Here is a 27,546-nt window from a genome sequence, read left to right as displayed (position 1 = left end):
TTCTAATATTCTCACCAAACAATAGTGAGTAAAGATACTCCACTGCCCACAACAGAAGAACTGAAATGAGGGATGCGCGGCCTCCCCTCCTCTCCCCGAACAAAAGGGTATGAAACTACAAGTGTTTAGTGGCCTTGTGGTACATCACCTCCCCATATAGCTCCTTCAAAAGAGGATAGTAACAAGCATTGCCATAGCCAATAGTTCTCGCTTTTGGGACCTTTTAAGCATTTAGTTATGCAGCAAAATATCCTTGGTGCAACACCACCAACTTTTGCATGGCTAAACACTAATAAGGTCCCAAAGGCAGGACCTAGTGGCTATGCCAATGCTTGTTAAAATAATGTTGATCCTGTCAACATCATTGTAGAGCAAATTAACTAGTGAATGATTCCGGGAACTGGAAATTTCTTTAGGCCCAAAAATACCTTTTAGCCCGAAGTGGCCAACGGCAAGTGCAAATCTGTTACACTTTTTTTTTTTATAAAATAGAAAGCGCAGAGGCGCGCCACGCCCAAGGGCGGCAGAGGCTTGTTTTGAGCCGACCGCCTTCACGTGTGGACAACAAGTTGTGAACTTGGCTAATCCAAAGGGACCAGCCCCATCCCTCGGCTGCACAGCCATGCTTGTGTGCCCTGGAGGAGGGCGGAGACAAGCGCTTTCAAGGAGCGAGGCAAAAGCAGAGAAAAGCTGCCGTGCGAGGAGGCAGGGTGGGCTGCAGCTGCAGCCATGCCCATGGTGCCTTCGAGATCCTAGGCCGACTGCCACAAGGGGCATGTGCGGGCTTGGGAGGGGCGGGCGAGAGCAGAGACAAGGGCTCGCTTCTCCGCAGACAACTTACAAGTTGTGGAATGGGGCAGGGGAAGGGAGTCATTGGGCAGGGGTAGAGGCAGAGTATGAGTTGTTATTTTTGCCTCTGGCTTGGTTGTTACTACCCCTGTACCCACCCCTTTGGTAGCCTTTACTGTAGGTACACTGTAGGGGCTTTGTACGAGGTAGAAGCTGTGTCTGAAGTATATCCCCTGGTGGCACCTCGATAGGATGAGCGACTAAATGAACGTCTGGGAGCCTGCGACTGCAGAGCTCCCATAAATTTGGTGGGGTCTGTATCTTTTTTCATTTTCTCTAATGATACATCTACCTCTGGTCCAAATAGGTGGTGTTCGTCAAAAGGTTGTTTAAGAATGGCACTTTGTACCTCAGGTTTGAACCCCGATACGCGTAGCCAGGCGTGTCTGCGTAGCAAAACGCTGGTGTCAACTGCCCTAAAGGCCGTGTCTGCTGCATCGAGGTCACACCTAATAGAGGTGTTTGTGATATTTTTCCCCTCTTGGATGAGCTATTTTGCTCTATCCTTGTACTCGTCAGGGAGGTGCCTCATCAGTGACTAGCTCATCGTAATGTGCTGTGTCATATCTGGCTAGCAGTGCCTGTGCATTGGCGATACGCCACATGTTTGCTGCTTGAGACGCTGTTCTTTTGCCTGATGCGTCAAGTAGCTTAGACTCCTTATCTGGTGGTGCAGCCTCACCCGATGTTTGAGAGTTAGCTCTCCTGCGTGCGTTGGAAACTACAAGTGAGTCTAGTGGTACTGGGCCTTTAATTAATGCTGGGTCTGAAGGGGCAGCTTTCTATTTCTTCTCTATCCGAGGGTCAATGACCCGAGTTCTGACTGGGTATTTGAAGACTTCAGGGACATGCTTGATCACTCCTTTAAGCATGGGTAAAATGGATGAAGACCTTTGTGCATTATCGAATGTATCCATCAGGAAGTCTTCCTCAACAGGGTCTGTATAAATGTCTACCCCATGATAATGTGCAGCCCTGTAAATTAATTCATTAAACCCTATAGTGTCTTCTGGTGGGGAAGGCCTTGAGGGGTATATGTCATCTTGAGTGACATTTGGGGGCAGTATAATTGTCCCATGGGTCTGGGGATCCTGTGGGCGTGGTTGGATCAGGTATGTCCCCCCCCCCCCCAATATCATCAGAGCTATCATTTCCTGTGTGGTGTGATAGGGGATGCTGGAGAATGCTGTGGTACAAGAGGTGGTGGTGATGGTACAGGTGAAAGAAGGGGAAGGCAGTCTTAAGGGAGAAGTAGCCATGTCCTTCTTTGGATGAGGAGCAGGAGCTGGTGTGTCCAGTGGTGGCTTTTTGGGAGCCAAAACTAGGTGTCCAGTGATTGGGTCCTTGGCCAGAGTCTTTTGAGCGGGGTCTGGATAGGGTAAATCCACTGCTGGGGATTGATCTTTTGGTGTAGAGGAAGTCTTGTGCACCGACGTGGCTTGTTTTGGTTTCTTGGCAATGTCTTTCACCGGGGAGGCAGCAGTCTTTTGGATCCGATGATTTTTTCGGTTCCGGTGGTGTTTTGGAACCCGAAGCAGGTTTGCTTGGATCCGGCCTGGGTTTTGGTGTCGAAGGAGTAGTAGTGTGCTTCGGTGCAGATGGTTTGGATGTTGGGCTGTTGTCTTTTTCGGTGCCAGTATGTGTGCGCCGGCACCGTGTGAAGGTCGACTCTAGCACGAGTCGCCTAAAGGCTTGGTTAGCTTTTTAGCCGGGCCCGAAGGTGGGGCAGTAGAAGCAGTTTGACGGTGTGCACCAGAGCTGGAGGGCGAGGGTGTGACCGGGGCCTTCTGTGTCGAGGAAGGGTCGGGGTCGACAGTCTTACTTACAACCCGCTGCGCTGGAATGATGTCCTTGACTTTGCAATCTTATGCTTCAGAGCGGCTGTCGACGTTGTGCTGTTCTGAGACGTTGACGCCTTCCTCGAAGATGTCGCCCGGAATAGGAGCTGAAGATCTTGGAGCCATTGTTCTCCTCGCTCTTCGGTCCTGGATAGTCTTTTTGGAGCGGAAAGAGGCACAGCTGAACAGTCTTTCGCCTCGAGCTCCGGAGAGAGACAGGTTACACACCTCATGAAGGTCGGTGTGGGGAAACTTCGACCCACATTGAGGACACTTTTTAAATGGCGTCCTTTCCATGAGCTGGAGTCGAGGCCTAGGTAGGCCCGAAGGCAGTCGACAACCGGAATAGAGATCCTTGATGTTTGAAGAATGGCGTCAACTGGAAAACGTTCAAAACTAAGTTTTGTAGTTTGGTGAGGAGTGCGCGCCGAATGAAATCGGTTCCAACACGGAGCACTGGAAACACATCCGAGCCCAGTGGCGGAAAAAAACAATCTGGGGATGGAGCCGATGCCCATGCGCTGTATCATCCCAAGGAGGAGTCCCCTATCCCTTGACTCCAAGATTTTTCTACAACAAAATAAACTGCAAACATCCGGGCCCAACACTAGGTGGCCATCTATGCATAGTGTGTAATCTGGAGCTCATATGCCTCGAACAGGAGTTATCTGCTTTTAGGTAAGTACTCAACTGGCAGAGTTAAGGTACTGGGCATAGAGTCAGGGGTCTCCCAGGGTCGGAAAGGTATAGTAGTTACACCCTCAGCAGCACACGGGTAGCCGGGTGCAGCGAGAGTAGGCTCAATGCAATCCTATGGATGATAGGGGGCCTTTGGTTGGTGGCTGCAAGCAAGCGGGCCACACGCTGTGGGAGCTGAGCTCCTGGTCACTTATTCAGGGCAAGTGGGGAAATAGAGTAGGTGGTCTAACCTGAGTTTAATGTGCAGAGAGCGGCTGATAAGTTGCATGATTGTTCCTGAATGGATTTTTTTTGTATAACTCATTCAGCAAGGCATCAGGTGGACTTTGTGCATGGTTGGAAGGGTTGGCAGTGCGTGCACCCCCCCCTTTTTGTGCTGTAAATCAATGGGGCATGTGTCAATGTGTGCATGGTTATATTCTTGTTTCAGGCACACACCTAACCTTGCTTACACCCAGTTTTGCTAGTCAGTGTCTTTGTTAGAACCTTCCTGCTTTCTCAAATTAACTTTAAACTGCACCATTGGTACCCCCCCTGAATCCCCTGTAGGAGGTTTGCCTCGCTCACTGCGCTCGCTGGCATTATCGTGTCACAAGATGAAGATTGTTGAAAAGGTGTGTCACTGACGTGGAAAGTTTGGAAAGCTGTGCAGTAAGTGATGACCATGCCTGAGAATAATTCTGAGTGCTACAGCTGCAACATGCACCGGGGAGGAGGGCGGGCGATATGAATGTCAGCAGCCCTACATGCCAAGAACAGATGCATACTGGTAAGTAGCATATTCCGTTCGAGGCATGTGGGCTGCTGAATTCATATCTGTGCATAGAATAAATAGCAGTTTCCTCCTTAGCGGTGGTTGCCCGTGCCAGCTGCAGCAGTCTGAAAAAGAGTTCTGAGAACAGCCTGTCCTACAGCAGCTTGCTGTTTGGAGTGTACATCTACGCAGTAGTGTTTGGTAAATGTATGTATGGCGGTCCATGTGGCTGCTCTACATATATCCTCTAGAGGAATGTTACCTAGGAAAGCCATGGATGCAACTAACTTGCGTGTGGAAAGTGCTCTTGGGGGAACTGTTAATGTGCGTTTAGCCTTTTGATAACAGATCTGTATGCACTTAATCCGTCTGGCTATACCCGATTTGAAAATGGGGTTGCCTTTGTGCTGTGGAGAGAAGGCAACCAACAGTTGCTTAGTTTTCCTGAAATCTTTTGTCATGTCTATGTAATACATGAGAGCTCTTTTAACATCCAGTGTGTGCAGTGCTCGGTCTGCCACTGCATCCGGATTAGGGAAGAATACGGGCAGTTCTATGGTTTGATTAATGTGGAACTGTGACACCACCTTAGGCATAAATTCAGGGTTGGTACGCAGGGGAATTACTCTTTTGAGTCCCTCCATAAAAGCTTTAATGGCAGGCACTCTGAAAAGGGAAAGATGCTGTTTGTTTTGAAGATAAGCTGCCATTGCAGCTAAATGTATCCTGATGGAACTATATGCCAGATTGCATCTGTGTAGATATAACAAATAACATAATGGTTTGAGTTGATGCATCTAGCGGATTTGTCATTATTGGAAAAATAAATGACAAATCGTTTCCATTTTGCCGCAAAGCATGCCCTGGTTGTAGGTCTTCTTGCCTCCTTGATGATGTTCATACAGTCAGGGGGCAGGTTCAGGTAGCCAAACTCTATGACCTCCGGAGCCATATTGCAAGGCTCAACTGTTGAGAATTTGGGTGATGAATGTCTCCACGGCTCTGAGTGAGGAGAGTGGATGTGAGTCGCAGTTGTTGGTGAGGCACCACTGAAAGTTCTAGGAACGTGGTGTACCATGCCTGCCTTGCCCATGTTGGAGCAACTAGGATGAGCGTGATGGAGTGCTGCCGCAGTTTGCGTGCCACTAGCGGTATGAGCGGTGCTGGAGGAAAAGCGTACGCAAATCTGCCTGACCACTTGATCCATATCGCATTGCCCTGAGACTGCGGGTGTGGGAACCTGGCGGCGAAGGTGTGGCATTTTGCGTTTTCCTTTGTGGCGAATAGGTCCATCTCTGGATGACCCCACTGCTGGAAATACGGTTGGAGCACCGAGGGATGTATCTCCCACTCGTGCATCTGATGGCTGTGCCTGCTGAGCAGGTCCACCATCTGGTTGTCCTTGCCTGGGAGGTGTTCCGCCATGAGGAACATGTTTCTTTGAATGGCCCACTTCCACATGCTCTGGGCTAGATGTGACAATTGTGGAGAGTGTGTCCCTCCCTGCTGTAGGATGTAATACATAGCAGTCATATTGTCCGTCCGGATAAGCTTGACTTTGTTGCACAAATGCAATTTGAACGCCTTCGCCATGAAGATTGCCATCCGTTCTAGCAGGTTGATGTGCATCTTCTGCTGGTGCGTTGTCCATAGTCCCTGCACTGTATAATGGAGGACATGCGTTCCCCAGCCCTGGAGAGATGCGTCCGTCGTCAGTACTATCTGTGGGAACGGTCGTCCCCTGCAAAGGTTTTGTGTGTTCCACCAATGCAGAGAGTTGTATGCACGACCGGCCACCAACACTAGGTCTTTTAGATGTCCCTGAGCCTGGTTCCAATGTTGTGCCAAGCACTCCTGAAGCGGAGTCATGTGTAGCCTCGCGTGAGGGACTATGAAGATGCAGGAGGCCATCATACCTATCAGCCGCATAAATACTTGCGCTGGGAGTGAGTGTTGGGGCCTGAATATCTGAATCAGCAATTGCATGCTGTGGATTCTTGCTGAGTTTGGCTGCGCTGTTGCGGTCAGAGTGTTTATTGTCGCTCTTAGGTACTGTTGTACATGTGCGGGTTGAAGATGAAATATTGGGTAATTCAGTGAAAATACTAGACTGTGTAGGAGGTGAATCGTGAGGGACATGTGGCTGGCACATTGCTGGGCTGACTTTGCTTGAATAAGCCAGTCGTCCAGATAAGGATAGACATGGATGTTTTGTCTCCGAAGGTGCGCAGCTACTGTCGCCAAGCACTTAGAAAACACCCTGGGGGCTGTGGTGACCCCGAAAGGCAGGACCTTGAACTGGTAATGCTGGTTGTTTATGGTGAACCCGAGATATTTCCTGTGTCCTTTAGGTCTAGGGTTGCTAGGAAATCCCCCTGACTGAGCAATGGTAGAACTTGCTGCAAAGTCAGCATGTGAAAATGTTCTGACAAGATGTACTGGTTCAGGGGTCTGAGGTCTAGAATGGGCCTGAGAGACCCGTACTTCTTTGGGATTAAGAAATACAGTGAGTACACCCCTGTACCCTGTTCTAAAGGCATGAGTTCTATGGCCCCTTTTTGCAGCATGCAGATGACTTCTTGCTGCAATAAGTGCATGTGCTCTGCGGACATAGGACGGTGCCTTGGGGGTATGTTGAGTAGAGTGGAGGTTAGTTCTAGACAATAGCCGTATTAGATAAGTTGTCTCACCCACCTGTCTGTGGTAATGCCCTCCCAGACTGGCAGGAACTGCTGAAGTCTTCCCCCGACCGGTGTTATATGGTCTGGGGGCAGTGACAAGACGTCACTGTTAATTGGTGGCGGATGATCTGGCATTATTATTGCCTCGTTATATTATATATATTATATCTGCCTTTGGTGCTGTTCCCACGGTATCCAACCCTATTGTTTTTGTTATAGGTGGTCTGTGTGCCTCCTTTGTTGTATTGGGCTTGCTGTGATGCTTTATCTCTAGAGGCTCCCCTGTTTCCGGAGCGACGAAAGGAACCGCCCCTGAACTGTTGTGACTGCAGAGCTCCCATGGATTTTGCAGTCTGTGTCTTTCTTAATTTTTCTAGAGTCGTGTCTACATCAGGACCAAATAGAAAGTCAGGGTTAACTGGCTGATTGAGTAAAGTTGTTTGGATCTCTGGCTTAAAACCAGAGATGCCTAGCTAGGCATGCCTTCTAAGCATCACACTTGTGTTGATGGCCCTAGCTGCTGTGTCAGCCGCATCTAGCCCACATTTAATGGATGCATTTGAAATCAGCTTCCCCTCCTGTATCAGGATTTCTGCTCCCTCCTTATAAACATCAGGCAGGTGTTGTAGTAGCTGCTCTAACATGTCGTAATGAGCAATATCATATCTGGCCAATAGTAAGTAATTTTTATTTGCACAGTTAATTAAAACCAATGCAATGCAATACAAAACATAAAAATTGAAGCACAATGTAAAATCACATATGTTTAAAACCATCATTGTATGAACATTTATGTTCTTTTCTTAGTAATTTTAAAATCATATCAGCCATTCAGTTATCTCTCAGTATTTGATATTAAGTATGATTTGTATTACAAGACAAGTTGGAACCAAGTCAATTCAATATTCTGGACCTGGCATTTTGTCCGCCACAGCCTTCAAAAAGTTTACCAGGCTGCAGCTCAATTGAGGGTCCTGAGATGAAAAGCATGTTAGTACTGCGCTCCTTCGTGTACGTATCCCAAGCTGAATAAAGTGTTGTTTTAAAAGGGATTTCCTCTCATCCAACAATTTCTCGCAAGAGCATAGTAAGTGAATCAGGTCTTCGTTTTTATGACCGCATAGCCGCCATGACAAACCTGCTTTCTTTTTTAACCAGTGCGGGAAATGCTGGATGCAGGGCAGCAACCCAAATCTGTATTTTAAGAAGCTCATTTTTGTCTTTTTTGCATAGCCCAAGCCCAAATAGTTCTGAGGAGCTTTTGCCGAGTAAGAATTCAAAATCATCCAAGCATGTGTTCTTTTTGCAAAAACTGTTTTGTCTTGTACCCACGACTGGTGTTTGATAGATTTCTTAACCAGTTTGTTGAAGGTTTTATGGTCTAAGGAGGATGCCCAGAGCTGTTCCAGCCCGGTGTTTACAAGACTTTTTGCAAGATATTTGGCTGCAGGCGAGGTCGAAGTCTGCTATTTCCCTCCATAGATGATCGTTCAAGGTTCCCTGTGCAGATTTCCTCACTTTGTCCCATACACAGATGTAGGCCCCCTGGCGTCCAAGGAGCTGTTGTTGAATGCCAAACTCCAGCCTAATCTGTGATGGGGAGGTCCACTTAGGAAGACTAAAGATGATTCTATATGCGGCTGTGATTGTATTGTCAAGTATTATTGCATCTCTGCCTCGTAAAACCTCACTATCTGGCCAATAGGGCCTGTGTATTTGAGATTCTCCAAATATTTGCCGCTTGAGCCGCTACTCGTTTGCCAGAAGCTTCCAAAATTTTGGATTCTTTGTCCGGAGGAGCATCACTACTTGTTTGAGAGTTCGCTCTCTTACAAGCATTAGCCACTACTAAGGAGTCCAATGGGAGCTGGCCCTTCATGTACGTAGGGTCTACAGGCGCAGGCCGGTATTTCCTTTCAATCCTTGGGTTCACAACCCTTGCCGTCTCCTTGAAAATGTCACCAGCGTGTTTAAGGACACCCTTTAACATAGGCAATGTCTTCACTGATCTTTCTGAAGTTGAGAAAGTATCAAACAAAAAGTCTTCCTCCACTGGGTCAGCGTGCATTTCCACGTCATTTATTTTGAAAGTTTTATACAGCGCGAACAAGATCTTCGCAGATATCAGAGCGCTTTACAGAGGAGGGGAGCATGTATACGCAGATACATCAATCATGTTAGGAGTACATCGAAGTGATATCATAAAACAATCAAGTAAATCAATTTCAGAGTCAACATAAGATACAAGGGTTCGAACAAGTAGTACAGATGAGTATCGAGTCTTTGTAGTTTTCCCCAATAGTCGTTTAAGTGTATTTAGCCATGAGGATTGCTTTTACTTCTCTCTTGAACAGTATGGTAGAGGTGATGAGCCTTGTTTCAGGGGGGAGCGAGTTCCAAATCCTGGGGGCCATTCCTGAGAAAGAGCGAAATATTGGCTCATGGTTCATGGTTATTGGCTGCCCTTTCAATCAATGCGTTAAACGCAGCAGTATCTTCAGTAGGCGAGGTTTTGACTGTATAGGACTGAGTGTCAGGCGTGGTGTGTGGCTCACCAGGGTCAACAGGGTAAGCCAGGGTTGAGGCTCCTCTTGATCTGTGTCAATAGGATAATTAAATTCTTCCTCATTGTATCCCTCCCCCACATCCTCAGTGGTACGTGTGGGAGAATAGGTGTATTATTGTCCATAGGACTCTACAGGTTCAAAAAGGACAGGTGACGTGGCAGAGTCCCTCTTCTTTTTGAGTGGGATCTTGTATGACTCAATAGGATTTTCTGGAATGATCTTCCTTTTATAAATAGTGAGTCTGCTAGAATCCGAGTCGATGAAAAGTTTTGACTCATTATCATAGGAGGGCGCTTGGAACACAACGTCCTCCTCTATGGGCTGATTTCTTGACTACCGACACCTTTTTGGCTGGGTCTGTGCTTTTTTATGGCTCGAACGCCTTGGGTCGGGACCAACCTTCGAGGGTGGCGCTGTTTTAGATCCGACTGACTTCGTCTTATCACCAGTTTGTTTGTGGCCTTGCGTCGACTCGAGCTCTTGGTGCGCAGCAGGCACGCTCTTCTGCTTCGATTTGACATGCTCTTTCGGGTTGATTTTGGTCATAGACTCGAAGGGTTCACCACTAGTGGCTTTGAGGTTGGAAGCTTCGGCTCCAGAGTCTTCTGAGCCTTGAGTCCTTTGTTAGTGTCGCCATCTTTGGACGTCGAAGTCGACGGCGTCAGTGCGACGTGCTGGACCTTAGATACAGGCTTTGGCGCCCCGATCTTCGGACCGACGCCCCCTTGGGACCCCGAAGGGTCGATGACTCTACAATTTGATTGGATCCGATTAATCCAAAGCCGTCCATCGGAGGACTGTCTTAAGCAGTTTCGGTTTCGATTTAGCGTCTGTATTTCGGTTTCACCGCTGATTGTGATTGATCGACCGATGGCTCCTTAGAAATATTCTTAGCCGGGCCTTGACGCGGGGCTATAGAATGTGTATTAAGATCTTGGCTAAGGCCTTCCGGCGATGCCTCGATCTGAGCCTTTGAAAGTACAGTGTCAGTATTGGGCCCCGCGACTGGGCCTTGCTCATCGCTTGAGTCGTCAGACGGCTCCGATGGCCTCTGCGTCGTTTCCTACCTAGACTACGTCTTCATCATGGACGTAGTCTTCTTCTTCGTCCTCATCATAGTTAGAGTTCTGATCCGACTGTTCAGGATCCTCTTCCACGCCCTTGTCTTCTTCAGCCTCGAAGATGTTATCCGGGTCGGGCGCCGTTTTCTGCGCAGACTGTCTTGCGGCGCGTCGAAGCCGAAGTGTCTTCTTCGACCTGAACCGAGAACAGGCCATGCAGCTGGCCTCGTCGTGGTCCGGGGATAGGCATTTATTGCACACTGGGTGCACATCGATGTGAGGGTATTTGGAGATGCAAACGGGGCATCGTTTGAACGGGCTCCGTTCAATCGTCGATCGTTGATGGGGCCTTAGGTGTCGAAAAAGGCAAACAGCCTTAGACATCCTGTTCGAAGAACTGGAGAAAGTACGTGGCACCAAACGAAAGACAATACCAACGCCTCTAAGGTCTTTTGGCCTTGTGAAAAAGTGTTTATATCGATTCCGAACTTGAGTCAAGAAAGTACAAAGTACAAGTAGATGGAGAGGATGCCCATGCGCACTGTAGTCCAGGGGAGGAGCCACCTATCTCGTGATACTTCAATGACTCTTCCAGGACAACAATGTGCAATCATCCGGACCCAACACTAGGCGGCGATCTATGCACAGATATGAATTCAGCAGCCCACATGCCTCGAACAGAAGGTTCTGGATTCCGCCTAGGGTTGTGTTGTGTGCTCCCAGTGGTAGTGGGACCATTCCCATTCCTCTGAGGGAATCCCTTGTCGCTTTTGTCTCTCTGAATCTCCAGGGAACAAAAGCTGGATGCCTCCCCAACAAGTTGAGGAGTGCTTTTATGCAAGGCCCACTCATGGCGGCCATCTTAGTGACAGTCAGCCCTCCCACTGGGGAGCGTCGACCTTAGAGCTCCTGTTTGTCGCCAGCCCTCATGTCACCTAAGTGAAAATAGCCCCAGTATCTCTCAAGGCCTCTACTCTGGTACCATTAAATCAAGGGATGCTGCATGTATTTTTTGCATAATAGTGGGCCAGCCCACGCAGGATAAGTCTATACCTTCCTCAAAGACTAGAGTTGCTTCAGTGGGGTAACTGACATGGTCAGGCCACAATTGGGATCCCATCTGGATATTAGCAACTGCATGTACTGCAGGTTGGCTAGAGGCAATTTTCTTATATTTACAGCTGGGGTCTCCAGTTTGGTGTCCCAATGACCTATAGTCATGACACCAAGCATTTTTTGGATCCCAGTTTTTCCCCTGGTGCCCCACCCTTTGTCTGTTAAGAGTCTCTGGGCCCACACACCTGAGCACACTTTTGGGGGCCTGAAGAAGACTCCGATTTTAGGATTATCCCCTTTCCATTTAGGGGTGGAGGAGGGGGCTTTTTGGCCTCTTTCTTTCAGTCTTCCCCACCAGTGGTAGTCTTGGTCACCCTTGTCTAGACCCAGTGGTCTGATTTCTTCCCCACTTATTGAAAAGGTGTACCTAGGTATACCAGAATTAATATAGATTCTCTTGGTGACAATTATTTAAAAGATGATCCTTCATTATCAAGTAAAAAAGCCCTTTAAAGTCATGTACATCATTACATCCAACTAACCACCCAGTGCTTTCACTGAATAATCTACAAAACAGACACAGGTCTTACTCTGGGTTTCGCATGCCTCCCTGAATCTGATTCTGTACTCCCGACTACTAAATGCAAAGTCCTCACTCAGTGCACCCTTCATGGAGGGTCATGTGACGAAGCATCTTTCTCATGGAGTGTAAGGAGTCTATCTCTGCACTTCCCTGGGAACATTTTCCACAGGATAGCATTCCACAGTGTCCTGTTTTCGTGGGGCACCTCTTATGTGCCCACTGGATACATATTTAAAAAAAACACTGGTATCAGTGTGGGTTTATTTAGACAAAAAGTTAGGTACCAAACATTCCTGGGTTCAGTGAAGCCATCATGATGCTGGGGAACTAGAGTTGTCAAGTTTCCAGCCTATGCCCTCTATGGATTCCCTGGCACTTACAATATTACGGAATAGACAAATATTGTAGGGTTATATCTGTTCATGCAGATATGCCCACACAAGATATAGTGAACCCTGCTTTAGTGCTTATAAGGCCTGCTAGAGGGGTGACTTACCCATACCATAGGCAGTTCTGGTTGGAATGGCACACAGACAGTGGGCCATGTTGACTGCCATTTTTCACTGCACCAAGGAATGCAAGCTGCAGTGGCATGACCTTGGTAAGTAGTCCCTAAGGAACATTCTTCACTTCCCATGCCCTAGGTTCCAAGGGTACCTTTTACTATGGACTTAGAGGCCTGAAGTTAACAACTGTGGTACAGTTTTAGGGAAGAAACACCAGCACAGGGAACATGGTTGGCAGGGACCGTGTGCACTACCATCAAAACCACAAAATTTTCCAAGCTAAAAGTGGGGGCTAACCAGGTCAAGAGGAATTCACAATTGGTCACAGTCTTTCCCTGGAGGTGGCTTAGCAACCACTTTTTTGGCCAGGCCCACAATAAAATGCATTTATTAGCCTGGTCTTGACCCAGTCTGATTGGAGCATCTGGGGCCAGTAGAAGTGACTAACTAGCCTTTCCCATGTTTTGTTTTGCCCCAGATGCCCAGCTAGGGGAATGTCATGAGCCAAAGTTAGGAGGAACTCCCTGTACTTCTGTGGCACTACCCCTTCTCCTGGTGGCTCCAGGAGTGGGGTTTCTTGCCTCAGCATACAGTAATCCCTCTTCCCAGTAAGCTGTGTGTGTACCACTGACCTCTCCCTGTGCTTCTGAAACCGCTTGCTGTCCCAGGCTTTCAAGGGTGGGACAGTCTTGATGACCCTGGCACAGCTCTTCCCTAGTGGGTCCCCCTGGGCCCAAGAGTTCAACCTGGTAAGGCTCAAGCTCCATGGGCTCAGTTCCCACTAGGGTTTCCAAGTCCTCTCCCTGAGAGGGGTCCGGAGAGGTTTGAGTAGAAGCTGGCCCCCCAGTCTTCTTGCTTTTTCTCTTGTTTGATTGAGACATACTTTCAGGCTCCAAACCTACTTGTTCACCCTTTTTGCTCTGTGCTCTAGTTTGCACACACACCAAATCAGGGGTACTCAGCATGGCTGCATGGGTTACTTGCTCAACCTCAGCCCAGGCTGATGTTTCTAGGTAATTTCCAAGCAGACAGTCCGCTGGCAACCTCTGAGAGACCACTGTTTCAGGTCAGTAACCCCCCCCCACTCAATCCTAATGTCATCATAGCCATAGGATGATTAGTGGTAACACTGTCAGCATTGGTGACTGGGTGAATTTTCCCAATCAGGTATTGCTCTGGGGAAACCAGTGTATTTCTCACCATAGTGACACTTGCACCTGTATCCCTCAGGGCTTCTATTCTAGTTCCATTAATGTGAGGGTACTGAAAATATTTCTTTATGTTGGGTGGCTGCACACCTAGTGGCAAACTCCACTTCCCCTTCTGAAATCAGAACTGCTTCAGTGTGCGTCCTGATTTTCTCTGGGCACACTGTTGATCCTCTCTCTATACTTGCCACCCCAGGTGTAGCTGGAGTGGTTGCCTTAGGGGCCTTGTTGTGGGGCCAAGATTTATCAACAGTTAAATGTCCCAACTTCTTACAGTTGTAACAATAGGCCTTGTTAGGATCAAAGTTATTCCCCCTTTAGGGCTGAGGCACATAGGGAGTAGTTTGGAACCCACCCACCTGCACAGGTTTTTGGGGCCCTTTAGAAGACTCAGACTTTTTATCTTGGGAATTCTCACCACCTTTTTCCCTGGGGAGGTTTTGTAACCACCTTCTTCTGGTCACCCCCAGTGGCTGTCCTCGTCACTCTTGTCTTGACCCAGTGGTCTGCCTTCTTTCCCAATTACTTTCACACACACGCATGTTAAAACATGTTTAAAGTTCATGGTGTAGATGCAGGAAATATCTGAAGAACCTGTATCCATATTCACAGTAAAATTAACACGGACAAGTGCCATTGCTTTTTGCACAAGTAAACTCAAGGGCTGGGCACAATGAAAATGGCAGAGTATAATACTCTCAACACTGGCCAGCAAATTAATTTGAAAGCAAGAAAACCCCCACACAGCAAAACTTTATCCAAATGTCAGTAAATTGAAAACAGTTAAAATTGGTATTAGCAACTCTTAATTTGCAATGCTTAGAAATAGCGAAACTACTTAAGTGATACAGAAACAAGTTAGTACAAAGTAAACAGAATTGAAGAATTACCTTTTGATAGTGCAATGGATTGTCAATGGCGTAGGACAGTGTTGAAATAAAGTTTGGCTTTGTAATTAATGATGTACACTCCTGAATTAGAAATTGTGTCTAAAGTAAAGAAAAAAAGTTGTGTTAATGGCAACAAAACACCTATAGTTCCATACATATTTAAATATTCAACACAAGAATCTCAACATACAGCATATGGAAGAAGCCAAAGAAAACAGGGGGGGGGCGGGGGTTGCACTTTACTTGGAAACAAGCAGACTGGCGAAACAGTATATTGCATGTGAATGCTGTACTATAAGCAACCCAAGTTGGTAATAAACCATACCTGTACCAGTTGTGCTCAATGAGGAAAAAGAACAGGCCTTCATAAGCCCTGCATTACATTTCAAACAGCAGATTGCCACAGTTTCACTTGCCTGTGTTAGACCATCATCGTCGCAATGTGCTGCTTATTTTGCTTGTAATACTGTGGGAAATTGGGTTAGTGCTGCAGACACTTCTTATTCAACAGATGTAAAGTTTTACGTATGGCTGCAATTTCAAGTCTGACAGACTCTTTGATAAATCAATGTGTATGTAGCCTCTGGCCCACTATTAATGTCTTTTTGTAACCACACTAACTAAGTGCCAGCAATCATGGCCACTGACATTTATTTTACCACCTTTTCCTCCTTGGAGAAAAGTCACACAGTCAAATCACCTTTGAGATAATGTTATGTTCCATATAGGTATCCCAATATAGGCCCGGGTAATATACACCTTCACCTACATTACCATCCCTACACTACACAGCTGCAAGCTTTTTAGGATTGAACCTTTACCTAGTTCTAGTCCTGGGCACAGGAGGGTTTTCCCTGAACAATAGCGTCCTATAACTTAATCAATAGACTTACACAGTATGAATGAATATTCATAAAGGTTCTTGGAAACCAGGCAGGGGCTACACCACCAGCATAATATCAACGTACAAGGTTCATCCCATACGTCATCCTCAAATCCAACAATGGCCAACACAAGAAACAAGGGACAAAGGAACCCTAGATACTTTCTGTATAAAAAAAGCACATCTTGCTAGTGTTCGCTAGAGGAGACCGAGACTTCCAGCTGACAAGGACCAGAGACGCTGAAGCTCCTGCATGCAGACGCTCCAGCTGATAGTGGTCTGACATCCCTCGCTGGGTGTCCAACTCTAGTCCAGGACAGGGTCCCACACACTCAACTCAGGTAATGGGGTTAGACTAAATGCTAAAAGGGATTCTTGGGTTCACATCCACTCACATGCTAGGTACACTTAAGTACATCTAGAAGGGCATTGCAGGAGTACTTGCTCTTATGCATTTTATATTCATGCCTGTATTCATGACTATTGCAAGATGGTAGAACTACTATCCTTTTATATTCACTGTACTGCTGATCATATATCTGCTACTATAACAGTTGTTGCAGCACATCTACTTTACACTAGAAGAACTGTGCAATAAATGTATGTAACACGCCCAACTGTTTCTTCTGGGTAGACCGAATAAGTGAGCACAAGTGACTGGACAAAAGGTAGTACATTGATTCCACGATTCGGAGGGATCAGGGTTGTCATGTTCCAAGGTTGCCAGAAGCTATTCTCTCCCCGAGAAGAGGAGATTCTAGTGGCACTGTGTACTAGCTAATGCAAATAGGCTAACATTCTCAGTGGGGGTGTTCGGAACCAGTCTGCCACCAAACGCACAGTTTGTTTTCCGACAGCGCAGATTCTGTATAGGAATATATAGGAACTACTAAACAATAAGATGTGGTGAAGCCTGGGGCACCCGAACAGTCAAGGGATCGCTGAAGAAGCCCCAGGTCAGAGGTGCCGGACCTCAAAATGGCGGTCAGGCACCTGCAAGCAGCTTCGTGAGGCGACCTCTGGCTTGAGGCTCTGGATCGCCACGGGGCATCCAGTTGGCACGCCCTGGCATCACCTGAGAAGGCCCCGGATTCCACACTACGCAGGCATAGAGGTATGGTGCGTCTGCGGCCCCATGCAAAGTAAGCGGTAGAGACAGGGGGTGGAGCGGAGCACAAGCGCCATTACAGGAGGACCCCAAGAGGCCTGGAAGAGGTGCTCCCTTGGTGTGGAGATCTCCGGGTGGGGAGCAGATAACGCATTGGGCGTAGGCTGACCCCGGGGAGACTCACCCCGCATGAGAGCACGGAGGAGATATTTGGAGTGCGACAGCGGATCCATGGGAATGCGATGCCGGACTTCGGCGTGGCGCCGGCCGGACACCTGAATGCAGCCTAACTATAGGAGCCCCCGGTTGGAGGTTACAATTAACCACAAAAAACCCTACCTGAATGCCTGGTCTTTACGATAGAAAGGTCTCCAGACTCCATGAAGCCCTGATATAGGGGTATTGTCCGTCTGCTACACAGCGCAGGGAGGGCCCTTAAGCAAATCTGTGGGGCGGATTCGAGGTACCGGCACAGGTCCATATGCCACCTAGAAAGGCGCAGTCCGCAGAGGTCTCCAGCTTCTTCACCCAAGCTAAAAAGGGAATAGAGATTGAGGAGACTGCTCGGCTAGGTGGAAAACATGGGGCTCACAAGGAAAAATCTGATGAACTAGCTCAGAGTTCAAAAAAAGAGCAGCGAGACGACAAAGGCCTATATGGGGCCTCTTGATGTATTTAAGGGTGAGATAGGGGGGATGCGGGGGGCAGTCTGGTGGCTCTACAAGGAGACATCAACTCAGTCAGGGCCTGCGCTCTGGACCTCGAAATAAAATACCAGGAGCTGGCTGACCGCATACAGCCCTTGGAGGCCCTATCTGGTGACCTACGTGCTCAGCCAAAAGCCACAGTGCTCAGATGCGAAGTCCTTGAAAAGCGCTCCCGCTGGGATAACACTTGCATGAGGGGCCTGGAAGAGAGAAGCAAAGGCCCAGATCTGGAAGCTTTTAAGGTGGGACTTTTCACGACAGTGCTGGGAGAAACAGAACCGGAGGTCCGTCTGGAGAGAGTTCACAGGGTGGGGCCACGCGCACCAGGGGACTCCAGGAAGCGTAGAGATGTGCTGGCGAAATTCAACTCCTTCAAGACCAAAGAGCTAGTCCTTCAGAAAGCACGGGCCCTTGATAAAGTGTCGTTCCAAAATGGGTCTTGTTCGCGGTTTCAAGATGTGGCCCAAGCTACACTAGCCCGTTGCCAACACTTCACACTGGTCACAGCAGCTTTGAGAGAACGCAAGCTGAAATACTGACAGACCCACCCTTTTGGCCTGGCATTTTCACAGGACAATAACTATCATTGTAAGAGACGGTGGCCATTTTTGGTATCGATAAGCCAGCAGACAGGTGGCAAAAACCAGAGATATGGAACTGAAGCGAGATCAAAGAATCAGGGTGGGGCTCCCTGGTTGCAGCAGAAAAAAGCTGGCAAGAACACGACGGGTTGACGCAGGCACAGTCTGGTTGTATGAATTAGTCTGTATAGCCCATGAGGTCCAGGGTGACTAGAGGATGACAGGAATTTACAATGACCCGGGGATCATACAGGGCAGATGTCAGCCAATACGGCTCATGATGGAGCTGAGGGGGTCGGGTTTTTAGTGTGTAAAGCTATCATAGTTGCTTAACCTCTTCGCTGCGGATGACTAGCTCAGCTCGTCATCCGCCACGGTGGTCGTGTGCGGATGACGAGCTGAGTTAGTCATCTAACGCGGCTTTTCGAAAATTGCCGCACACAGCGGGAAAAGCCGCCGCAGCGATGCGGTTAAAAACTTCCATGAATAATGGGATGTTTGTGCCAAATTGATGTTATTTGGGCCATAGAGGCGGAATTTGGTCCACTCCAGGTAACGCTCAAGATAAGGTTCTCCTCTGGGATTGAGAACCCTGTAGCCCAAAATTATGGTTTATATTAGTTTGTTAGACTGGTTTTGGTATCACGGTTCATTTTGTGACAACTCTACAAAGATTTGGTGGGGGGAGTGGGATGGAGGGAGGATAACATTGATTTCAGGGGCACAGTTAGAGAGGCAAGCAGACGCGTCCAGCGGTAATTGACAGGGGGTTAATTGTTTACCATGGAAGGTAAAGGGCCTTAACTCTCCCAAGAAGAGGCAACGGATCTGGAAATTCTTGCTAGACTATCATATTAAAATAGCTGCACGCCAGGAAACACCTCACGCGTAGGGAGGAGCAGCAGCTGAAACTGGGCCTATCCACAGATCATTCTCTCCTCTGAACACACAAAGCACAACGGGGAGGCTCTTCTTTTTCACCCTTCAGTCCCATTGCTCCACCAGGACACTAAAACTGACAAGGAGGGGAGGTTTTTAATGGTTAGGGGTGAACTGCGGGGGAAGATTATGCACTATTGCCACGATCTATGCTCCCAACACAGAGTAACATGATTTTTTGAGCTCCTTCCTTGCCTCATTGGAGGGGTTCGCTAGAGACGACATTCTATTACTGGGAGACCAACTTGATTTGGAACCCTGCCCTTGACACTTCCCACTCACAGAACAGCAGGCGGGGTATTCAGCAAATCACTTAAGGGGGCACTGCAGGGGCTGGGGCTATTTGATGCTTGGAGCGGGGCTCACCCGCGACAAAGGACTATTCCTTTTTCTCGCACAAGACATACTCCAGAATAGATCACGCATTTATCAGTCAATCCCTTCTCCACACATTATCAGGATGTCAGTTCCACCCGATTTGCCTCTCGGACCGCACCCCTCTAGAACTGGTCCTGGACTGGCCCGCCCTGCGCTTCAAACCGGTTAATTTCCCCAACTTCCTCTGCAGAGATAGTCTTCTTAGGGATGAGTTGAGAATGTCAGTATTTTGATCGTAACAATCCTGCGCAAACCTCTAGCTAATTATAGGGACGCCTTCAAGGCAATCAGAGGGAAGTGCATTGAGCTAGATGCTACGCTCAAAAAGCAACTCAAGGGAGATAAACTACTTGAGGAAGAACTCCGAAATGCAGAGAAAGACCACAAATCTAACCCCTCGGTCCGATCCCTAAGTTACGCAGGTTAAGGGGAAGCTACAGGCCATCTACACTAATGGGGCGGAAAAAAAAACCACCTACGCTTGCAGGCCCTTAGCTATTGGGGGGGGGGGGGGGGGGGGAAATACGGTTGGTTCCCAACTGGTTTGCCAACTGCGAGTGAGACAGGAAGAAGAATACATCACACACATAGTAGATATGAAGGGTGTTTCCCAGCAAAACGAAGGGAAAGCAAGAGCCTTTGGGGAATTCTACAGCACCTTGTATACCGTGGACCCATTGGAAGCTTAAGTCCAGTAACATTACTTGGAGGCTATGGATCTACCTCAGGTCACAGCCTCCACGAATAAGGATTTAAGCAGACCTCCAAAAGGCGCCTGGCCCTGATGGCCTAAATGGCCACTTCTATCTTACCTTTGCACCAGACCTGGTCCCCAGTCTACTGACGCTCTTCAATGATATAGCTTCCACGCCACAGGTGACCCCTTCCATGGGAGAGGCGCTGATCACAGTTATCCCCAAACGGGGAACCAATCTCACAAGTTGCGCCTCTTATAGGCATATCGCGCTCCAAACCTAGACGCCAAGTTATACTCTAAAATTCTCGCCTCACGCCTGGAGCACGTCATGCCGCTGCTCGTCCAACTGAATCAAGTGGGCTTCATCAAGGGGAGGCAGACATTACTATCTACGGAGGGTGGACCTTAACTGGACCCTATCTAAGGAGACAATGCAGAGCATTGAAATAGCGTTCCCTTTCAAAAGCACACACAAAAGCATCACATACCTGGGCATCAAACTCACTCCAACACTTGCCTCCTGGCCTGATTAACTGGGATCACCACCTAAAGTATCAAAGGAAGAAAGAAACCTCAGCATGACCATGGACTCCAAGCTGTCGATGAATGCCCAAGTGGACAAACGAGCAAGATCAAGCTTTGTCACTATAAAAACGCTGCAACTAATTTTCCCTCATTTGGGATTTCCACACAAGGTCCAAGCTACCATCTCAGTTCTGTCCAAACTATTATGCCAATAGCCTCTACCATGATCACCTTTAACGACCATGAAAAGACTACAATGGAGTCAGAACTCTGCTGCCAGACTACTGTTGCATATCAAACCGCGAGACCAAATCTCACCTGCCTTGAAAGCCCTGTATTGGTTACCGGTTGCCAGAAGATCCACGTTCAAGCTACTTTGTATCACCCACAAAGCAGGAATAAAATCACTAAACACATTCAACAAAGGAACATATGCTCTAAAGGGGCATCTCTCCTCAAAGTCCCAAAAAACCAGAAACAAAACCATGGGTGGCACCTCCTTATCTGTTTAAGCAGCCAAACTATGGAACTCTTTACCCTCAACGTAAGATCCACAGACAACCACCTTATCTTCAGAAAACAAATAGTTTCTTACCGGTCGGTGTAGTTTTGCAGCTTGAAGATCTTTCTGGATTCACTATGCTGTGCATATTCCGCGGTCTTGTGGTTGGGTCCGGATTCGTAGTCTTTTCTTTGGTTTTTTTTTTTTGTAGCCCTTTTGGGCGTCGGCGTCACACCTCCTCGGGCGCATTTCCGGTGACGTCGGCATGCTTCCTGCGGAAGCTCCCACTCTTGGGCGCCATCTTCGGATTCTTTTTTCCGTGTTTCCTTCTTTTCCGAAGCCATGGCAATGTTCTATTCAAGGTGATCATTTCTTTACCACTTGTCCTTATATTCTGTTACTTCTTCTCCTCCCATCACTTTTTTTTTTTTTTGACCACCTCTTCTCTCTCCAGCCTCATCTTTCTGGCGGAGGTGGGTGGGCTCGGCTCGCTAGTGAATCCAGAAAGATCTTCAAGCTGCAAAACTACACCAACAGGTAAGAAACTATTCGTTTTGCAGCGTGAATCTTTCTGGATTCACTATGCTGTGCATAGATTGAGTAGCGGTTTCTCACTTCCGTGGTGGCTGGGTGGAAGATGAGCTCTGGTTTCTGAATATATGCTGGAGCACCCTTCGTCAGACTTGTGCTTCTTTGTTCATCTGAACATCCACGCAATAGTGCTTCATGAATGTGTGCACCGAAGCCCATGTTGCCGCCAGGCATATGTCTTGTATGGGTGTATTGGCCAGGAAGGCTATTGTAGCCCCCTTCTTCCTAGTGGAGTGGGCGCGTGCCCCCTCTGCCAGTTCTTCTCCTGCCCTTTTGTGGCAGAGTTGGATTGTTGGCGCCATCCATCGTGCAATAGTGTTCTTAGTGACTGCTTTGCCCATGTAACTGTTGTCGAACGACACAAAGAACTGTTTAGTTTTCCTGTGTCCTTTTGTCCTTTCGATGTAATGCATGACCGCCCTTCTGGCATCCAGGGTATGCAGAGCTCGCTCTGCACTAGTGGTTGGTTTTTGGAAAAAACTCGGTATCTGTATAGACTGGTTCATGTGGAACCTGGACACCATCCTTCGGCATGAAGTGTGGGTCGGTCCTCATCACCACCCTGTCATTGTGTATTTGTAAGTAGGGCTCCTGTAGCGTTAACGCTTGCAGTTCGCTCACTCTGCTTAAGGACGTACTTGCAACCAGGGAAGCAGTTTTCATAGTTAGCATCTTCAACGAGGCCTTGTGAAGTGGCTCGAAGGGCTCCTTCATGAGTTCCGTCAGGACCACGTTTAAGTTCCATGTCGGTGGTGGCACCCGCTTGGGTGGTGCAATCCTTTTTGCTCCTTCCAGGAACCTCTTTACAACTTGTGATGTGAAGAAGCTTCTGCCAATCTCACCCCTTGTGTATGCCACTATAGCCGCCAGGTGAACCCTCAAGGAGGACGAGCTGAGCTTTTTGTCCAGTAAGTGTGTCAGGTACTTCAGTGCCGTGGAGTCCTTCATTTTATTGTGAAGTCTCTCCCTCCTGCACCACATCGTGAACCTTTTCCACTTTGCGACATAGCACTTCCTTGTGCTGGGCCTTCGTGCCTCCCGAAGGACCCTGAGGGTGCTCTCTGGCAGTTTTAAATGTGCGAATTCGATGTCCTCAGGAGCCATGCTACTAGGCTCATGCTCTCTGGTTCTGGGTGCAGCACCTCTCCGTTCTGCATGGAGAGCAGGTCCTTTCTCCTGCTGAATCTGTGGGGCGCACACTGCGCCATCTCCATGATCTGCGAGTACCAAGTCTGTCTCGCCCACTGCGGCGCGACCAGTATCAGGGTCATGGTGCTCGCCTGGCACTTGCTCAGCACTCTGCGTTTCAGCGGTATCGGGGGAAAAGCGTATGCAAATTTCCCGGACCAATCTATCCATAGGGCATTCCCAAGGGACCCTTCTTCGTGTTGTCTGGATGCGAAGTTTCGGCATTTCGCATTCTGGCGTGTTGCAAACAGGTCCACTGATGGTGTCCCCCACCTGTTGAACAGCTTCCTCGTCTCCGGAGCATTGAGCTCCCACCCGTGGGATGCCGAGGTCTGTCTGCTCAGCCAGTCTGCTTGAATGTTCTCCTTGCCTGGTAGGTGTATGGCTAGCAAGTCTATCTGGAGAGGGATGGCCCACCTCCATATCTCCTGCGCCAGCGTCGAAAGCGTGGTCGACTGTGTTCCACCCTGTTTGTTTATGTAGAACATCGCCGTGGTGTTGTCTGTCTGTAGCAACACCCTCTGCCTGTACAGTCTTGTCTGGAAGGCTTTCAGTGCAAGGAAGATTGTCTTCAGTTCTAGGTAATTGATGTGCTTTGTTGCATCTGCTGGCGTCCAAAGACCCCTCACCTTGAGTTCCTCCATGTGAGCGCCCCATCCCTTCAGGGATGCGTCCGTGGTGATGGTCACTGTCGGAGTTGGGTGTGTAAGAGGCTGCCCCCTTGTTAGGTTCTTCAGGGTCCACCATGCCATCTCCTTCTGCACTGCGTGCGTTACCACCACAAGATCCTCCCAACTGCCCGAAGCCTGTGACCATTGTTCCTGCAGCCATTCCTGCATGGGTCTCATGTGGAGCCGCACATTCGGCACCAGGTGGATGCATGATGCCATCATTCCCATGATCTTGCTCGCAGTCCTCACTGTCCGAGCTTGCCCCTTCCGGTATAAGCGAGTTTCCTTGACCAGTGCCCTTGCTCTCTTCTCGCTGGGGAACACTTTGCCTTGTATGGTGTTTATCTCTGCCCCCAGGAAGATCTTCACTTGCTCCGGCTCCATTGATTATTTCTTCCAATGGACGGAGAACCCCAAGTTTATGAGTGTGCTCGTCACTGTATGTGCATGCTGCTTGCACTTCTGGTACGAGCTTGGTTTTACCAGCCAGTCGTCGAGGTAAGGGTATACGTGTATCCCCTGTCTTTGTAAGTGCGCTGCGACAGCCGCGAGGCACTTCGTGAACACCCTCGGTGCTGATTTCAGTCCGAAGGCCAGCGTTGTGAACTGTTAGTGGCCTCCTCCGATAGCGAACCTGAGAATATGCTTGTGCTTGTCGTTCATTGGTATGTGTAAGTAGGCGTCCTTGAGGTCTATCGTGACCATGAAGTCTCCGACCTGCAACTGCGGCAGCACCTCCTGCAAGGAGGTCATTTTGAACTTTTGTGTTCTTATGAATTTGTTGAGGAACCTCGGGTCTAGGATGGGTCTCATTTTGTCGTCGACCTTTGGTACTAGGAAGTACGTTGAGTATATTCCCTTGTTCCTCTCCCTGAAGGGAACTCTTTCTATGGCCTTTTTTTGTAGAAGATCTTGCACTTCTTCCTGAAGTCTCGCCAGCTGTTCTTTTGCTGGTGGCTTCCCCCTTGGTTTTCTGTTTGTTGGTTTTTTCTCCAACTCCCAGCAGTATCCGAATTGAATGAGGTTTAGGATCCATTTGTCTGATGTTATTTCTCTCCATTCCTGGAGATAGAACTTTAATCTTCCTCCCACTGGTGTCATGTGGTCGTAGGTCATTAGATTGTCCTGACCCCTTTGTACGCGGTGCCCCCTGGGATATTTTCTGTGGTCGGGCACCCGGGGGAGTGTGAAGTCACTTCGAGGTGGGCTGCTGTCCCCCTCTTCTATTCTGGCCACGTCCATTTCTCCCTCGAAAGGACTGACCCCTTGGTTGGTATTGCCAGGACTGCTTCTGGTGACCTTGCTGAGCCTGCGAGTCTGCCTGGTGCGTCTGCTGGAAGGCCTGGTGCGAAGTACCTGGTTGGTTTCCACCTCTCCCGCCGGGCCTCCGTGCCGGGGTGCCTCTTCTGTTGCCTCTAAACTGCAATGCCCCCATGGATCTTGCAGTCTCGTTATCTTTTTTGAGTTGGCACAGTTTGTCGTCCACCGATGCTCCGAAAAGCGTTTCGCCGTTGAACGGTGTGTTCAGGATACTGTGTTGCACCTCGGGTTTGAACCCTGAGATCCTGAGCCAGGCGTGTCTCCTCTCCGTGACAACCATCATCATTAGCCTGCTGGCGGTGTCTGCTCCGTCCAGGGCCGTCTTAAGGCAAGAATTTGCCGCGTTCTTCCCTTCTTCGATCAATCTTTCTGCCTTCTGCCTGGCCTCTTGGGGTAGGTCCTTCACCAAGTGCCCCAGTCCCTCCATGATTTGGTACATGTGCCTGTTTAACAGGGCGTTGGAATTAGCCATGCGCCAGTGGGTCGCGGCATTTCACTCGATCCTTCTTCCCACCAGATCCATCCTCTTGCTCTCCTTATCCGGCGGTGGGCCCGAGGTAGTAGATACGCTCGCCCTCTTCCTAGCTGTGGCCGTGATAATGGAGTCAGCGGAGACCTCTCCTCGAATGTAGGCCGGGTCCTTCGAGGAGTGCTTGTATTTTTTCTCTGTTCTTGGAGTTACTGCCTTGCATGTTGCTGGCTCCTTGAACGCTTCCTTTCCCTGCACCAAGACGCTCTCGAGCATTGGGAGGAACTGGCTTCTTGTTTGTGTTGGGAGCAATGTCTCTAGCAGGAAGTCTGCTTTCTGCTTTTCTTCGTCGAACTTTAACTTGAATGCAGTCGCGGCAGATTGTATCGCCGAGTTGTATGCCCCGATGTCGTCCGGCAGCGAGGGTCTCGAGGGGTACGAGTCGACCGCCTCCTCCGGGCTCTCGGTGTCGACGTCTAGGTAGTCCTCCTCGCGTGGGTCAGAGGTGACTGACTCGTCGTCCACTCTACTGCCCTCTTCGTCCTCGTAGCTGTAATCCTCGTAGGGATTCTCTTCAGCTTCCCGGTCGTCGACCATCTCTTCGCTAGGCACATGGTCGTCGACACGTTCCTCTTCCTCCTCGACCAGATCTAGCACGGCGTGCTTGGTCTTTTGTGGAATCGTGAACGCACTCATCTCGGCAACGACCTCCTTTCTCCGCTGCAAGAGGCTCGCCATCTCGGCTTCCAGCCGACATCTTTTCCTTTCCACCTCAGCCGCGTTTTCGGCTTCGGAACGTTCGGCTCCTCTTAGGCGCCTGGCTCGGCGTTGAGATCTTCGGAGTCGACGGCTTGGACGTCGAACTGGCTTTCGGGTCCTTGGACGTTGCCGAGGCTTTAGGGTCTTTCTCCCTCGACGTCGATCGGTCCTTTTCGGCGACGATCTTCGACGCTTTCTGCTGGTCAACAGCCTTCGGCGCCAGGGACTCCTTCTCCGAGGATCCGCTGGGCCTGCTTGTGGTCGCGGACGGCAGATGTCGTGCGTCGGCGCCTTCGGGCTCTTGGCCTCGTGCTTTCGAGACGCAGGGTCTCTCGTGTTCTTATGGGACGTAGAGTCTCCTACCTTATCAGGTGTCTTCTTGTAATCGGTCTCTACGACCGTGTAGCCGTCGTCTTCGGCGGCAGCGTTGTCCTCCTCCTCTGAGGACATCCCCAGCTCGAACAGCGATGGCGTCGGGGATTTTCCTCCGAGGGCGGCGTGTGCTACCCTCTGTCTCTTCCTCACCCGGAGGGTCTTCTGGGCGAAGACAGCGCAGGCGTTGCAGTCCTCGCTTCTGTGTTCTACCGGTAGGCAGAGGTTGCAAACCGGGTGCTGGTCCTTTTGTGCGTACTTGTGTCTGCAGTTCGGGCAGAACTTGAACGGCGTGTTGTCCATCCTCGTGCGTTCAGGCCTCACTGAGCGCGTGGACGTCGACGCTCGTCGAAGTTAGAGGTTTTCACCTTCTCCCCTCTTCGTCAGTGTTCTGCGAAGTTTTCTCTAGTCTTCTTCTCCAATTTCTCCTCCAACTTCCACTCTTTTCAGTACTTTCTCCAAAAATGTCTGGAGCCCAACGGGAACGATCCAGACCCGACCGCGGAAAAAAGAATCTGAAGATGGCGCCCAAGAGTGGGAGCTTCCGCAGGAAGCATGCCGACGTCACCGGAAATGCGCCCGAGGAGGTGTGACGCCGACGCCCACAAGGGCTACAAAAAACAAAAACAAAAAAAACAAAGAAAAGACTACGAATCCGGACCCAACCACAAGACCGCGGAATGTGCACAGCATAGTGAATCCAGAAAGATTCACGCTGCAAAACTACTCAAGAGTTGCTCTTCCCCACATAAGCACCATAAACTAACAAATTTACAGCATATGCCTCTGTATATAAGCATTTATTTTCACTATAGATATGTACCTATCTGTGTAATGCTTTGTATAAACATGTAGCATAATTATGTTGTAAATAAATAAAAATCATCTTTGGTCTAAATGTACTTACTTTCATTGTGCATCAATGTACCTTCCATCTACTTGGATCTGTGCGTTACCTTTCTCCTGAAAAAGAATATCCAATGCACTACCCCATTTCTCATCCTGTACCTCAATCTATCTCTTTAATCTATATATACTTACCTCCTCTATGCATCTATATACTTTCAATGTACTTCTGAATCTATATATGTATCACTTTTTTCTAATGTAGCATTTCAAATGCACTACCCAATTTCTCAGCCTATACTTCTCTCAATATATCTT

General features: G+C 48.8%; 1 protein-coding gene and 1 pseudogene across 11 annotated transcripts in view; both read right to left on the bottom strand.

The window, feature by feature from the left end:
* CNOT1 (CCR4-NOT transcription complex subunit 1) overlaps positions 1-27,546 on the bottom strand; it is a 1,684,613-nt gene that overhangs the window by 1,483,935 nt on the left and 173,132 nt on the right. For all 11 annotated transcript variants that reach the window (XM_086945302.1, XM_086945307.1, XM_086945301.1 and 8 more), the window contains exon 4: positions 14,693-14,791. In XM_086945302.1, the coding sequence (XP_086801428.1) occupies positions 14,693-14,791 (99 nt within the window). The remainder of the gene's footprint in view (positions 1-14,692; positions 14,792-27,546) is intronic.
* Positions 20,487-24,275, bottom strand: LOC147677667 (uncharacterized; annotated as a pseudogene).

The sequence above is a fragment of the Lissotriton vulgaris genome, chromosome 12 (genome assembly GCF_964263255.1).
Source record: "Lissotriton vulgaris chromosome 12, aLisVul1.2, whole genome shotgun sequence".
NCBI classification, from domain to species: domain Eukaryota; kingdom Metazoa; phylum Chordata; class Amphibia; order Caudata; family Salamandridae; genus Lissotriton; species Lissotriton vulgaris.
The sequence above is the reverse complement of the archived record's forward strand: the minus strand, read 5'-3'. Positions and strand labels throughout refer to the sequence as shown.